This window comes from Hemitrygon akajei, chromosome 16 (genome assembly GCF_048418815.1).
Source record: "Hemitrygon akajei chromosome 16, sHemAka1.3, whole genome shotgun sequence".
Classification (NCBI taxonomy): Eukaryota; Metazoa; Chordata; class Chondrichthyes; order Myliobatiformes; family Dasyatidae; genus Hemitrygon; species Hemitrygon akajei.
In genome coordinates this window covers 35,061,585-35,077,947 of record NC_133139.1, presented here as the reverse complement: position 1 = coordinate 35,077,947, position 16,363 = coordinate 35,061,585, and the positions used below count along the sequence as shown (strand labels likewise).

General features: G+C 43.2%; 1 protein-coding gene across 4 annotated transcripts in view; it reads left to right on the top strand.

Annotated features, from left to right (window-relative positions):
• Window positions 1-16,363, top strand: part of matk (megakaryocyte-associated tyrosine kinase) — an 82,750-nt gene that overhangs the window by 61,271 nt on the left and 5,116 nt on the right. For all 4 annotated transcript variants that reach the window (XM_073068694.1, XM_073068691.1, XM_073068695.1 and 1 more), the window contains exons 7-12: window positions 232-297; window positions 3,108-3,207; window positions 7,209-7,293; window positions 8,737-8,810; window positions 12,039-12,234; window positions 13,624-13,710. In XM_073068694.1, the coding sequence (XP_072924795.1) occupies window positions 232-297; window positions 3,108-3,207; window positions 7,209-7,293; window positions 8,737-8,810; window positions 12,039-12,234; window positions 13,624-13,710 (608 nt within the window). The remainder of the gene's footprint in view (window positions 1-231; window positions 298-3,107; window positions 3,208-7,208; window positions 7,294-8,736; window positions 8,811-12,038; window positions 12,235-13,623; window positions 13,711-16,363) is intronic.

Genomic DNA, 16,363 nt, shown 5'->3' with positions numbered 1-16,363 from the left:
TTCCTTCAGCACATCACCATCCTGGGACTCCACAGCTTGCAGGCGTACATTTCCTACAGCCTCAGCAATGTTCTAAAAGGTTGTCCTTCTCACGGTAGTTTGAGATGTCTTTAAGTCTTCTCAGGAAAGACTCCCGTTGGAGAATAAAATAAATCATGAACTGTGAGACTTTGTTCAAACTGCACTGGGTATACTCTCCCTTCTCTTGACTCTATCTCTGCTTTGTTTCAGCTGGCTGGCTACTTAATATGGAGCAACTTAACATAGGAGATCAGATAGGAGAAGGGGAGTTTGGAGGTGAGTAAGTGATAAATGAATTAATTTCTATTCTTTTAATTGTTTATGGATAAGTTTGTGGGGATTCTGCAGATGATGGAAATCTTGATCAACACACAAAATATTGGAGGAATTCATTGGGTCAGGCAGCATCCATGGAGGAAAATTAACAACCAGCTTTTCGGGTTGACACCCTTTATCACATCCTGTCTCGGCCCAAAGCATCAACTGGTCATTTTGTTGCCTGACCCACAAGTTCCTCCAGCATTTTGTGCAATGTAACATTCAGTCTTGTGAGCTCTGAAGTGGCTGTTGAAGCTAATGGGGTGACTGTAGAGTCCTCCAAAGAGGGGCAGGAGGTAGCTGATGGAGTAGGCAGATAGTTAGTTTCTGCTACTTAAGCAGGACCTCAATGTGGTCCTGGTGCATGGCTTTGAGATCCTCAATGTTATCCTGAATACTCCTACTCCTCCTTCCTGAATGGTAATGAGTCACGTTGTGTTTCTTTAAGGAGACATTTGTATACCTCTTTGAGTTGTTTCCTCATTCCACCCAGTGACCTCTTACCCCGATGCTGCCTGGGGTGGATTGACTGTTTTGAGTATCTAGACAGGCATGTGTACAATATGAGGTATTCAACATAACTGACAGACCATAACTAGGGCCTATATTTTCCAGGAAAAGGGCACTGACTATGATTCACTCACCTTTCCAGTGGGCTGGGACCAGCACCAACCACCACATTTGGCCTTTTCTGAACCTTACTAAAACTTTAATCCATCGAGACAGACTGTGCAATACCTGCCTCAGATTTGCGGGCTCGGACAATTATCTTCGCCTTCCTGCCACAATGTTACACAATGGCACTGAAGGCTTGTGTCAGAAGTTCCTGCGTCATTGGGTGAAACACTTCCCTTAATCTCTTCTCATTGTAACGTTCCACCTCAGCCCCAACAAACTCACCATGGGAGTGAAGCTAACTTTGAGAACTAATGGGAAACAATTCCATCTGCAGTATGCTCCATGGAAGTTACAACCTGGTTTAGGCATAGAACAAAGCTCACTCTTCGCTGTCCCGATAGGGCGATCCTAAATGAGTTCAACGCTGAATGGCGACTCGTGCGACGCCACTGGTGCCAAACTGTATCAGTCTCTGCTCTTCCTCTGGACTCAACATCTATGACCCATGCTGACCTGTAGAGGGCCGCCTCCTCCTTAAACGCTCCCTTCTTAAACAAACTAAGTTCATTTTTTAAATATGGCAGACTTTCTGTCCCACCCCCAGGGCTATTGTTTGGGCAAAATCCACCATCACCAGCAACAAGTTCTCCTGCCAGGCACATTAGTGTAACCAGCCATGTTCCCTTGTAGTCACAATGCAGGGTCTCAGCCGAAACAATAGAAGCTGCTTGATCCACTGAATTTATTTAAGCGATCTGTTTTTACTTCCTTAGGATCCATCTTCGGGCTGCTCCCCTTCCCCACCACATGTACCTGACTGGCAGCATTATGACACCTGGCTCTTTAACTTCACCATTGTCTTGACCCCTCTGATGTCTCCACTAGAATCTTTGTCCAATATCTACACTTGCCTTAATATCAAGAAGATCAAAGTCATCATCACATGATTCTGCTGAAAGCTCTTTCATGGTTTCTTTATTCACCTTGATTGTGACCTAATTTTTAACCAGATTGCACACAGCTTGAACAACCCATTCAACCCTGTGACTTTGTGGTTTCACTGCCACCATTGTCCAGTACTCAGAAGCAAATGCTAGAAAGACACTGTGGCTGTTGTCACCAACTCCACCTTCTGTTGTCGTCAGTCTATTTAAAGCATGGCTACTGTATTTTCCACTTCAAGTTTAACCATCACAGTTCACTGTTCCCTACCTGTTCTAGCTCCCAGCATAGAAAAACCTCAAGAAATTTTAATCTTTGTCTTTAAACCCGTCCCTTTATTCCTTTATTAGCATTTAGCTTGCCCTCACTCTCTCAAATTACACTCAGTGGCCACTTTATTAGGTACACTTGTACACCTGCTCATTAATGCAAATATCAGCCAATCATGTGGCAGCAACTCAATGCCTAAAAGCATGCAGACATAGTCAAGAGGTTCAGTGGTTATTCAGACCAAACATTAGAATAGGGAATAAATGTGATCTAAGTGACTTTCACTGTGAATGATTGTTGGTGCCAAATGGGGAGGTTTGAGTATCTCAGAAACTGCCGATCACCTGGGATTTTCACATTCAAAGGTCTCTAGAGTTTACAGAGGATGGTGCGAGAACTAGAAAAACATCTAGCAAGTGGCAGTTCTGTGGGCAAAAATGCCTTGTTAGTGAGAGGGGTTGGAGGAGAATGTTTGACTGGAAGGCAACAGTATCTCAAATAGCTACATGTTACAACAATGGTGTGCAGAAGAGCATCTTTGAATGCATAATGCATAGAACCTTGAAGTGGATGGGCTACAGCAGCAGAAGACCATGAACATACACTCAGTGGCCACTTTATTAGGTACAGAAGGTACAAAATAAAGCGACCACCGAGTGTATTTCTCTAAACTTCTGGCAGTTCCACCTCTTTCCTCCTTTAACAAACTTAATTATAGTTTATTTCAAACAATCATTTAGTATTATTTCCTGGTTTCTCTGATTCAGCTTCTGCTTTTAAGAAATCCCCCTATAAGTGTCTCAGGCTGTACAAGTCATCAGACAAATACTGTTTACTTCCCTTGTGAACCATTGAGTCAAAATTCTGAAACGACTCTCAAGTATGTCGACAAGTTCTTCAGAGGAGCACAGTCTAATCTGCACTTTGTATTTGCGTAGCTGTGTTTCAAGCGGAATACATCGGGGAGGAGGTGGCTGTAAAGAACATCAAATGCGATGTCATGGCTCAGGCCTTCTTGGAGGAAACTTCTGTCATGACGTAAGTGTGGTTTTTCCTCCTTCCATCCCTGCCTTTCCTGTGAATGCTGACGTCTGCCATGTTATAGCTTATTTCTCAATCACCATCTCGCCCATTGAAGGTTTCAGTGCAGGGTAATATTCAGGAGGCAGAGTTCTGACTGAGAATTGCATGTAATGCCACTTATATTGGTCCAGTTAACCCCCTGAGTGAGGTCAGTCTTTGCCCAGTGACTTAGTGTAGTGACTGACCACCAGTGGACACAGAGTACATTTTCTTTCTAATGTGTTAACAAGTTGCATTTTAAAGAGGAAAGCAGAAGTGATTTTTTTCCCCTCCCTTAAGGTTATGAAACAAAATCCTTTATCAGGGATTCTGAGATGTGGGACTTCAGCTTCTACACTTTACCAAGATTCACATTGTGCCAGCTGACTCGAGTGGAAAAAAATGAAGTATCTGTCTGTTTTAAAATACGGGTGGTGATACTTCGAGGGGTGAGGTGGAGCTGGTTGAATTTTAATTGGGTTGAATGTGAATGAATGCACTTCAGTGGCAGTATATCTATCCAACAAGTGTGATGGTGGGTTAACTGGTAGACCTGTTGCCCCAAGGTCAATACAAAAGTAGTGCAGATGTGATGAAAAACTGTATTTTCAAGTTCTGGATGGTGGTTATGAGTTCTGAGATATGGCCACTAGGTGGAGCAGTAGTCACAGTATTCACCCAAAGACCCACCAGCTGAGTATCAGTACACCAGTGTTATGCCGCCTGCTGTTGTTGTCAGGATTAAGGCTGCCTCGCTTCCACAACGTGGACAATGTTCCAACCGGACTGCGGCAGGAGCATGTCAGGGCTGAATGCGCCAGACCTGGTGGGCAGGTTGCTTGGTGTTGAGGTGCTGCAGTGTTTCCAGGCATAGATTCGTGATTCTCACTATGACCCAAATGTTTGTCTGCACTGAGCAGGCATGGGCCAGGTTATTCAAGAATCAGTGGGGATGCTGCATATCCTTCAGCCTACAACATTGTGCCAACCTTTTAACCAACCCCAAAAACCCTACCCTCCTCATACTCCTCCATTTTTTTCATTCATGTGCCTAACTGATAAATATCTCTAATGTATCTGCCTTTACCACCACTTCTGGTGGCTCGTTCCACACACCCATCACTGTCCATGTAAAAAACCCTACCTTTGATCTCCCCCTATACTTTCTTGCAATCACCTTAAAATTATGACCTCTCACATTAAGCGATTTCCCCCATGGGAGAAGGACAGTGGCTGTTCACTCTATCTATGCCTCTTAGCATTTTATACAAAAATATATATTTTCAAGGAAGACTTGAGCACATCCTTGAAGATTTTCCTCTCTCCACCTGTGACGGAGCTCAGAATAAAGTGTCTGTTTTGGGAATCTGGTGTTGGGCATACAACTGACTTAGTGTGAGTGGAGCTCAGTACTGCTGGTGTTGGCCTCCAAAATCCTTCTAGTGAATTTGTAGAAGTTTGCAGAGATGACATTGATATTTTTCCAGCAGCCTGGGTTGACTACTTCAGATAATCCAGATCTTAGAATGAAATAGAAGTGTAGAGGTTACATACTGTGAGTTTTGTGCTAAGTCTGAGGTTTTGACCAAGTTCTCTTTTGCTCAGTCGACCAAGGACTATGCTGGCACATTGAATGCAATGCTGAGAGATAGCTTCTGACTTTACGCAGAAGTCCATGTTTTCCCAGGGTCTCCTGAATCTTTATAGACAATGGACAGTGAGGTGGTGCAGGGTCAGGTTGGTGAAGGACTTTGGTCTTGCAGATGTTGAGTGTAACACCCATCCTTTTATCTGCACGTAAACAATAGTTTGGAGCTTCTCCTCTAAAGATGTGCAAATGCATGCTCACCACAGAGAATGCTAAGAAGGTCTTCCACTCCAATTTTGTCTTCCTCTGGAATGTGGAGTGGGGTTTTTCAGACTGATCCTCCTCAGTGACTTCAGAGTCGGGGTGCCAAAAGTGCAAGGCTTCATCAGTAGGAAGAAGTAGAGAAGGCCAACTTCAACAAGGTTCTTCTCTTAACAAAGTGCTTGGAGATTAGCCTTGTCATAACCAATACACAGTTTCATCAGAGGGACAAGCACAAAGACATCTTACTGTACCCCAGTCCAAGCTCTGACACCTAAAGGTCATTACAATAGTCTGATTGAGTAACCAGTGGGAAGGCTGCATCTCCTGTGCCATGACAGGATCAATGATCATTGGACCAGCCACCATCTTGTTTCCTCTGTTATCTCCACCGTTGGTCTAAGACATCAGCACCAGCGGAGATGTTGTTACAGGGAGATCAGTACTGAAGCTCGTAAGAACCTTACAAAGGCACCATTATCAGACAGTGCCTCTCAGGCAACCTGTGTCCAAAGTGGGCTACCCTGAATCCAACATCACAGGCACCATGGTTACATATCATTAAGTGACTCGTGGTCCATCGATGCTCAAAACAGAGAAGAAACATTTGGCATGGCATCGGTAAATGGAGAAATAGCACACAGTTGGCAGGAGAATCAGCTTACACTGCCTGTGTGACCCACCGACCTGCACCCCAAGCATCTTCTGGTGGCAGAAACCAGGACCCCAAACTAACTCATCAACCACTCCAGTATCTTCAGAACCAAAGCGGAAGCAAGTTATCTCTTCTCTGATGAGCTCTATAGCACAGTACGAGCCATACAGCCCACGATGTTATACCAACCTTATAACCTACTCTAAGATCGATCTAACTCTTTCCTCCTACATAGCCCTCCATTTTTCTATCACCTACAGGCCTATCTAAGACATTCTTAAATGTCCCTAATATATCTGCCTCTACCACCACCCCTGGCAGGGCTTCCATGCACTCACCATTCTCTGCGTTAAAAATCTGCCTCTGACTTCTCCCCTTAACTTTCCTCCAATCACCTTAAATTTTGCCCCCTCAAATTAGACGTTTCCACCCTGGGAAAAAGACTCTGGCTGTCCACTCTATCTATGCCTCTTATCATCTTGTACTGCCTGAGACTGCCTAAGAAGAAGAAATCGCTGTGCAATCATTTTTGGGAATCCTTATGTTTGCCCAGCGTCACAATCAGTGAATAGTTGTCTCGGTCTAAAGCTCCATGAAGTTGACCTTAAAAGTGGTGGATCCAACCTTCCCCATACCTTGCAAGGGACCATCCAACCTGGCACTATGATTGCAGTTCCATTCCTCTCCGAATGCTTTCTCTGCATTTCAAAGCAATGTGGGAAGCTACCGCTTCCAACACAACCTGGAATCTGGAACGGAAGGACCCTAGAGTATGGAGTTACTGGCTATATGTCACAATTCCATTGGAAGCAAAGTGCCATAGAAAAGAGAAGCAACTCAGGCAACAACTGTGGAGAGACAAACACAGATAACACTTCAAATTAATGAACGTCCATCAGAACAGGTCTCACAGCACAGGGACATCTTGCTCCTATAATGAACTTACCTCATTTACATCCAATCACAGCACTTTGTGAGGGCACCTCAGTACAATAGCACTTTGACCACTGTGTGTTACAATAACCTTTGTTTATATTTTTGCTTCTAATTGTGTTCTTTCTTGTATAATTTTGTAGAGATGTTAATTATGTTTTTCTTCTGACTATTGTGCGCTAATGTTGTGTGCCTGTAATGCTGTTGCAATTTTTTTCATTGCATCTACATACACATACAGGTACTTGAGCATATGACATAAGCCTAACTTGACCAGTGTTGCATGTTCACTCCCAACAATTTGATATTAAGTAAATGCAAAAGCCATGTGGTAGATAAGCTCTAGTGATTGAAAAGGAACAACATCTCTAGCCCTAACTTTCTCCCAGCCTTCCTTTAATTTGTTCACACACTGAATAAAGACCAAGAACAGAAACCTTGGGTTTTATTCTTCCTTCTCCCTGACATAAAACAACTTGTCAGAGAACAGACCCAGCAGAGGAAGATTTTACAATCTCACTTCACTTCCTATTTTAACAGTAAACTGCAGCACAAGAACCTGGTGAAATTATTAGGAGTTATCGTGGACAATGGGCTCTACATCGTGACTGAGTTCATGAGCAAGGTATGACTTCTTTATTCTACTCTCATGTCTACAACCCATTTTGATTACCATCGCCTTGTCATGTAGAGACTGGTCCCTGGGTAACAGTGTAGTTTTTTAAATATTCTATTGCCCCACACTGTGACTTGGAATCTGTCAGGAAGGGATTTATTGTGAGAATATTAGATCCAGATAATTAATGCAGATGAGAGACTATCCTATGCAAGTTTCTTGAAAGGATTTTGAAAGATCTTCCTTCTGCAAAATTCTCTTCTTCAAATCTCCCGAAGTGCTTTAAATGTTACCTACTCCTATCAAGTCTGTTCTATTTTCTTAAAGAAAATCCAACATCTGCCACAAAACATCGATAAATTTCACAACATATGTCAATGATATTAAACCTGATTCTGATTCAGATAGTGTCTTGAAAACTCATTTTTCATGTGTGGATTTATCCCATACTTTGAGGATATTACAAACCCCAAAATAAACTCCAAAATTTAGCTGCTCTGGAGTTTCAACCCAGTACTGGATCCACATCAAACTAATCTTCCTTTGGAGACACAGAAGACTGTAGATGCTGGAATCTAGAGCAACAAGCAACCTGCTGGAAGGCACGAATCATAGGAAATTCCTTTCCCCTACAGATGCCACTGAGCCTGCTGAGTACCTCCAGCGGACTGTATGTTATTGACTTCCTGAATTAGTCTCTTTTATCATCTTGTAATGTCGACTGTCCAGTGTGTTGCTGTAGATTTCCATCATCTGCAGTCTCTTGTGTCTCCATTACTGACCTTTCTGTTAGTTTTGAATTCCAAACTCAACAATTCTTTGATTTTTGTCTGAAAATTACAAATCTGTTGATTTGCCATTCACCCCTTAAGTAGGAAAAAAAATCTAACCTTAATTGGTGCTTATCAAACAAGCTACCTGGTCTATAAGTTATATTTTTGCCAAGTAGTTAGAATAACCTTTTGGTGGTGATCTTTCTGGTTACAATGGTAAACAGAAAGGGTTCAACGTGTATCACAACACATTTATGAGCAGTAACTAGATTCATAATCTTGGCTTTTAACCTGGTGAAAGAACATTGTTTGATTAGTATATCAGCTACACTAGACGGTATATGGGCTCAGATGTTGAAATGTAGCTCTTATCCACAGAAATGGTCATTGCATTGTAATCAGATTTACTCATTACTAGGACCTTCATCCAAGGTCCTGCTTAAACTTCATCTGAGGTAAACAGTGCTTAGATTTTTCCATAGTGTAAATATTTGGATTTTAATCTCACTTTTCATGCCCAAAGGTGCTTCACAGCCAGTAGAATATTTTTAAAAGTCAGTGTTGGTAATACAAGGACATGTGACAGTCTGCATTCAGGATGCTGTAAGGGGCAGTGAACCAAATGTCCAGTGGGAAAGTTTCAACATCTGTAAACATTCTTTTCTCTACTTTTGCCCAGGGTAACCTTGTCAACTACTTGAGAACCAGAGGAAGATCGATTATCAAAACAAAAGAGCTGATCCAATTTGGGCTGTGAGTTCCAAATTCTGTTTTGTTTCCACTTCCCTCATTCCTTCCCTACTTTCTCTACTCTGCTCAGACACCGATTGATTTAAGGTCATTTCATAAACACCATCTGCCACTGGTCTATGCCTAGACTGCAATGGTATAGGCACATCGGTTAAAGTGGATTTTATTGGAGTCCATCAATTTGGAAACTCCAACACTAATGTTTCCAAAGGAACACAAACCAATAAGATGGACCATCCCCAGTGACGATGACATTACAAGGCCTGAAATAAACTTATGAATCAGTGTGCAGATGTGAAATGGTAAATCTCTGGTGTAACATACAATGTGTGGGAATTATTGGTTGGGCCCTCCTGGCATTAAAGGATGCAGGGGAAGTCCCGCGTTATTCAAAGAATGCCTATAAATCACATGAAAGATGATCGTTAGAGATTTGTCTCAATGGATTTAAGGACAAGATAGAGGCTGGGCATTTAAATCTGAATTCTTAGAAAGAGAGAATTGCGCAAGCAGATCTTTGGATATATTTAAAGTGGACATGGATAAAGTAAAGAGGAGGAGTTATGATCTGGGGTAAATCAACCACCAGCACATTGAATGTTAAGGCAAGATAGCTCACTTCTGCTCCTAAACTCCCGTGTTCCTGTGATAATGCGTTTTTTACAGTGCGTTAACAAACTCTTGACTTCCCAAGTACTTCACAGCCAATAAAATGAAAGGTAGTCGCTGGGTGGAAAATGTGGCAGCTCATTTGCCAACAGCAAGTTCCACAAACAGCATCATTGCAATCACCAAGTAATTATAATATTGTTGCATAATGAATATTGATCAGGGTACTTTGGTGGACACCGTTGCTCTTTAAAGGAAGATTGAGATCTTCTACGTCTACCTCAAAGAGTCTTGTTTTTTTGTTCTTCTCAGGCAAAAAAACAGCATCTTTGATAACTAGTGAAGTACTGAGGAAGAGCTGTGCTGTCAGCCTAGGTTTTGTGCACAAGTCTCTGTAGTTGGTCTTGACTGAACCATAGTTGAATTTTGCTGATATAGTCACAGACTCGTACAGTTTGGAAACAGGCCATTTAACCAACACCTCCATTCCAACCAGACTGCCTACCTGATGAAGCCTCATTTGTCTGCAATTGCCACGGTCCAGACACTTGTCCTACTATCAACAACTGATGATTATAACTATATAAATGAGATATCGTTGTTCAGAAATAGACTGGGATTAAACAGAACATTAGTTGACTGCAGAATTAGTGGATTATTTAATGGTGACTGTAACTTTGTGGGCCTTAATGGAAAACAACCAGTTGCCTCATTACCTTAAAAATCTTCATTACCTCAGCAAAATATGACAACAATTTCTAAAGAGCACTCTTCTCCTCTGTGAATCTCCTGTAAATGCCCAGAACTGCAGGTGTGAAGCTGAAGTGTGTTAACTATTGCCCTTGTTACTTGGATTGCTCGTAGAAGGTAGCTCCCTGCATCCAGGGAAAAGGTCCTTTGCCTGAGCAGCGATCAGAAACCATTGAGGTGAATAAGCCCCAACCAGCACAGCGGGCGGGTGATGAAGGTTATCTTCTTAACTTTGCCTTCTCGTTCTGGCTAATTAGAAATAACGACCAGCTCATTATTTTCATGCACCCTCTTTAGGAATTAGATCTTTTATCGATGAATAAAGTTTCAGTTTAGGAAAAAGGTATGATTATGACATATTCCTGGTAGTTTTAGAACCTGACCCCACACAAACACTGTCTCCTCTTCAGTACTTTTTATAATGAATAAACAAATGTAATTAAAGAAAATAAAAATGTACAACTTCAAAACTACCTCTGTGGATTTTGCCTGGATTGTGAAAGCTGCAACTGGAAGATGAATCACAAATGTATCCCAGTCAAAGAGGTGATTTGACTGATTGAGTATGTGCTGTCCAGTTCTCTTCACCACACCTGAATCTGCCTCCACCATTCCCCAATAAAGAGGATCACACCAGAGCACTGAAACATCACACAAGGGAATAAAAACAAACCTTCATGTGATTTATGTTCTTTTGCCAATCTATTTCCTTTGGTTCCAAATCTATCTATCCACGTGAACATTTTCTTCTTGTCTTGATGTTTCATGATGTTAGATATTTATGTCAGATTACCTCTCAGCTTCCCCTGTTCTAACCAGTATAAGCCCAGCTTCTCCCATTTACTCATGAAACTAAAATCCCACATTGATGGAATATTAGGATGGATGTTTGCTTGCATCCCCTTCCAAAGTCTTTATATCTTGCCTAAACTGTAGTTCCCAGAACAGGTCACATGCTTCAATTGTGAGCAAACTGGTGTTTAGAAAAAGTTCCTTGGGATTTCCTATCTGTTGCTTTCTGCCCAAGATACAAAATGATTTTATAACCATTTTCTCAATCTGTCCTGCCACTTTCAACAATTTATGTGATATACACCAGACCCCTCTTTCATTACCCCTTTTAGAATTGTGCTTTTAAGTATAGGAAGCCCTTCTAAGCACAGTGTTGCTCTATGTGCAATCCCTTGTGTTACGCATCCATCCTTCCCACCAGCCCCTCTGTATCCATTTGAAGTCTCTTACAATTGCCCTCCCAGTTCCACGTTCCATGTCATCCCACAACCCTTGCTTTGTGGTGGCATTTCTGGAAGCTGCTGGCCAGTCCACGGAGGTCAGTGGAGGTCAAAGTTCAGCCTATGGACGTCAACGTTTTGCCTAATGAGATGGCTTTAGGTGTTTCCTTCCTGGCCTTGAGACAAATTCCACTTTTTTCTCTCACTTAATATCAAGAGGCAGGGATCTTCAATGAAGTTGGGTCAATGGGGATCTGCCTTCCTCACTGTTAACTCCTCCTGTGAACGCCCAGACAACTGGCAGCTATGGGTGAGCCCAGTTTGTAACAGGAGTTATGGATCAGAGACTGGATTGAATTCAATCCATCATTTTCTCTCTGGGGTGAAGCTAACCTCAGAATTTGCAACTAATTTGACTAAAACTAATAAACAGAAATATGTGGGTTTTATCTTGTCTAGTTTGTAACCACATGAGCCCAGATGCCAAGTGTCAGTGTATGGATATCAGAGCGGAGAGTGGAGTGTTAGGAATAATCTCCAGCTGTCCTGATGACACTAAAAGCTGTGGTAGCCCTTTCCTTCTGTCTTCAGTAACTGAAATGTGTGCACTCTCTCTCTCCCATTTCCTGCTTATGGCCAGTGACGTCTGTGAAGGGATGGAGTACTTGGAATCGAAAAAGCTCGTCCACCGAGACTTGGCAGCTCGGAACATTCTCGTCTCAAAGGAAAACATTGCCAAAGTGAGTGACTTTGGACTGGCCAAAGGGGTGTCCAGCACTCAGGACCAGGCGAAGCTGCCGGTGAAGTGGACGGCACCGGAAGCACTGAAACATCACGTAAGGACGGGAGCGTGAGTCCGCAGTCAGAGCTTGTAGACTTGTCAGTGGGTGGATGGAGCCCCTCGCTACACGTGGCCGTGACCTGTCAGTGCAGGAGTACACTCTTCCTACATATTACCACCCCGCTTTACTCTGAGATTGATGAACTGAGCTCTAGTACCTCATTCCTTTGACCTTTTCTCACACAAGCCTAGCCAGTGAGTAATGGCTGATTACTGAGCTGTGTGTGTGTGTGGGGGGGGGGGGGTACAGCAAGGAAACCCCTGTAAACGTGTGCAAACACTTGTGTGCAGGGGATGCCATTCATGAATGTGTATTGCACACACACTCACACACATACACACACACTCACTCACACGCATACACACTCACTCACACACATACACACTCACTCACACATACACACACACTCACAGACATACACACACACTCACTCACTCACTCACTCACACACATACACACACACTCACACACATACACACTCACTCACTCACACACATACACACACACACACTCACTCACACACATACACACTCACTCACTCACACACATACACACTCACTCACATACATACACACACACACTCACTCACACACATACACACTCACACACTCATACATACACACACACACACACACACTCACTCACACACATACACACACACACACACACACACACACACTCACTCACACACATACACACACACTCACTCACACACATACACACTCACACACACACACACACTCACTCACTCACTCACACACATGCACACGTGCGTTCGTGTGCTGGGCAAAATGCAGTGTCCTCAGAAAGTTATATCTGACTTTTGGGGGCAGCAGGCGTAAATTGTCAGGCAAGTCATCCTTTGTCCCTACACACTATGTTCCACCTTAGATCCACGTGGTGTTGAGTGGCAAAGCAAGATTATCCAATAATCAGTGAGAAAATTCCTCCTTAAACGTAGCACCTGGGAGTTTCAATAGTGACACTTAACCTTACAATTGTTGTGCCTCAGCCTTTTCAAACCTGCCAGCGTCCTTTCAACAGCCTTCATCTAGGATTTCCTCTAAATTACAGTCAGGCATGAAATATTCTAACTCTTCCCCTGTACCTCTCCCCTTCTTTCTGAACTGCGCTCCATTCATCTATTGTGTGTGCAGAGATTGGTCTGGGCAAATGGAGTGACAGCTGTCAGGGACCCTGGTAACTCTATCCGTTCCCCTGATTGAATTGTACACTTAAGCCCCACAGGGCTTCATCCTTAAGTGTGTCCAATCTCAGAGTGAATGAAGGGCCCACCGGCTTGTTTCCTAGACTAAGATTTTAACTTGTAATTATCAAGAGGCGGGTAATATCCATAATAACTTTTCTGATTCCTTCAAATAGAAATTCTCCACCAAATCAGATGTCTGGAGTTATGGAATTCTCCTTTGGGAGCTTTTTTCGTATGGTCGAGCACCCTACCCTAAGCTGGTGAGCCTACTCCGTCTGCTTTATAATGAGCCAGATTTTAGTAACCGCACAGGATGCTGCTCTCTCCAGAGTCATTGTTAACTCATTTACTGGAGCACACTGGAGGGCAAACAGCTGCCTGTGTTTTCTCTCAAAGTCACTCCCCACTTCCGGATCAGTATACGAGCAGCATCAAGCAGAATTTTCCTTCAGTTGCAAAGGTTGAGTTATCGAGCCTCGTCAACGCCTGAAAGGAAAGTGCGGGTCTGCGTTTCAGATGGACTTGCTGGTTGGATTGAAATTCTTCCTGACTGGGTGCAGATGCCGCGTAGCAGTAAGAGGGAAATCTGTTCACCCGTGGAGGTCTGTTACCTCAGTCACTGCACTTTAAACCAGCTCTTATAATGCTGGTATTTATGTCTTTATACCATAAGATGTAGAAGCAGAATTAGGCCATTCAGACCATCAAGTCTGCTCCACCATTCCATCATGGCTGATCCCAGATCCCACTCAACCCATACACCTGCCTACTCGCCATAAGAACATAAGAAATAGGAGCAGAAGTAGGCCATCTGGTCCATTGAGCCTGCTCTGCCATTCAATAAGATCATGGCTGATCTAGCCATGGACTCATCTCCACCTATCTGCCTTTTCCCCATAACCCTTAATACCCTTACTATGCAAAAATCTATCCAACCTTGTCTTACTGAGACAGCCTCCACTGCTTCATTGGGCAGAGAATTCCACAGAGTAGCCACCCTCTGAAGCAGTTCCTCATCTCTGTCCTAAATCTACTCCCCCGAATCTTGAGGCTGTGTCCCCTAGTTGTAGACTCACCTACCAGTGGAAACAACATATCCTTTGATGCCCTGATCAATCAGGAAACTATCAACGTCCGCTTGAAATATACCCAGGTACTTGGCCTCCACTGCAGTCTGTGGTAGAGCAATCCACAGATATATATATATATTTCCATATAGATAGATAGATAGATAGATACTTTATTCATCCCCATGGGGAAATTCAACTTTTTTCCAATGTCCCATACACTTGTTGTAGCAAAACTAATTACATACAATACTTAACTCAGTAAAAAAAAAATATGATATGCATCTAAATCACCATCTCAAAAAGCATTAATAATAGCTTTAAAAAGTTCTTAAGTCCTGGCGGTAGAATTGTAAAGCCTAATGGCATTGGGGAGTATTGACCTCTTCATCCTGTCTGAGGAGCATTGCATCGATAGTAACCTGTCGCTGAAACTGCTTCTCTGTCTCTGGATGGTGCTATGTAGAGGATGTTCAGAGTTATCCATAATTGACCGTAGCCTACTCAGCACCCTTCGCTCAGCTACCGATGTTAAACTCTCCAGTACTTTGCCCACGACAGAGCCCGCCTTCCTTACCAGCTTATTAAGACGTGAGGCGTCCCTCTTCTTAATGCTTCCTCCCCAACACGCCACCACAAAGAAGAGGGCGCTCTCCACAACTGACCTATAGAACATCTTCAGCATCTCACTACAGACATTGAATGACGCCAACCTTCTTAGGAAGTACATTCGACTCTGTGCCTTCCTGCACAAGGCATCTGTGTTGGCAGTCCAGTCTAGCTTCTCGTCTAACTGTACTCCCAGATACTTGTAGGTCTTAACCTGCTCCACACATTCTCCATTAATGATCACTGGCTCCATATGAGGCCTAGATCTCCTAAAGTCCACCACCATCTCCTTGGTCTTGGTGATATTGAGACGCAGGTAGTTTGAGTTGCACCATATCACAAAGTCCTGTATCAGTTTCCTATACTCCTCCTCCTGTCCATTCCTGACACACCCCACTATGGCCGTGTCATCAGCGAACTTCTGCACATGGCAGGACTCTGAGTTATATTGGAAGTCTGATGTGTACAGGGTGAACAGGACCAGAGAGAGTACGGTTCCCTGCGGCGCCCCTGTGCTGCTGACCACCGTGTCAGACCTACAGTCTCCCAACCGCACATACTGAGGTCTATCTGTCAAGTAGTCCACTATCCAATCCACCATGTGAGAGTCTACTCCCATCTCCGTAAAGTATATCCATACTTTAACCTCTGTTTTCTTTTTACATAATTCTTTATTATAATTGCTGAATAGTGTCTTTTAGTTGCATGTCACACCATCACCCCACAGTAAATTCCCAATACATGTAAATGTATACGGCGAACAAAGTTGGTCCTCGGTCCTCAGACAACATAGTCTACGCTGAGCAGGAATGAGAATCCTGACTATTTACCAGCACAGGAAGATGATGCTGATAAGCGATTAGCCAAGCAGATGTTGTGTGAAATAAGGGACAGATGAAGAGCACAGCTGAGATAAGCGGAGGACGGGAATGGTCAGGGTGGAATGGGGTGAGAGTTTCAGGCATGTTTGGTATCTTGTGGTAGAGGGGGAGACAGAACAATGGGTTGAAAACTTACTTCTGAGTAGACCAACTGTTTCTTTTTTCCACTGATGCTGCCTGACCTGCTGCGTTTTCTCAGCACTTTCTGTTGTAAAGGCTCTGATTTTAAACTAACTAACCCAGCCACAGGAATGAGGGAGGGGGTTTCTAGTCAATCACTCATTTTTCACCCTATGTTGTTTATACTGTCACAAACATGAGAAAATCTGCAGACGCTGGAAATCAGAGCAACACTC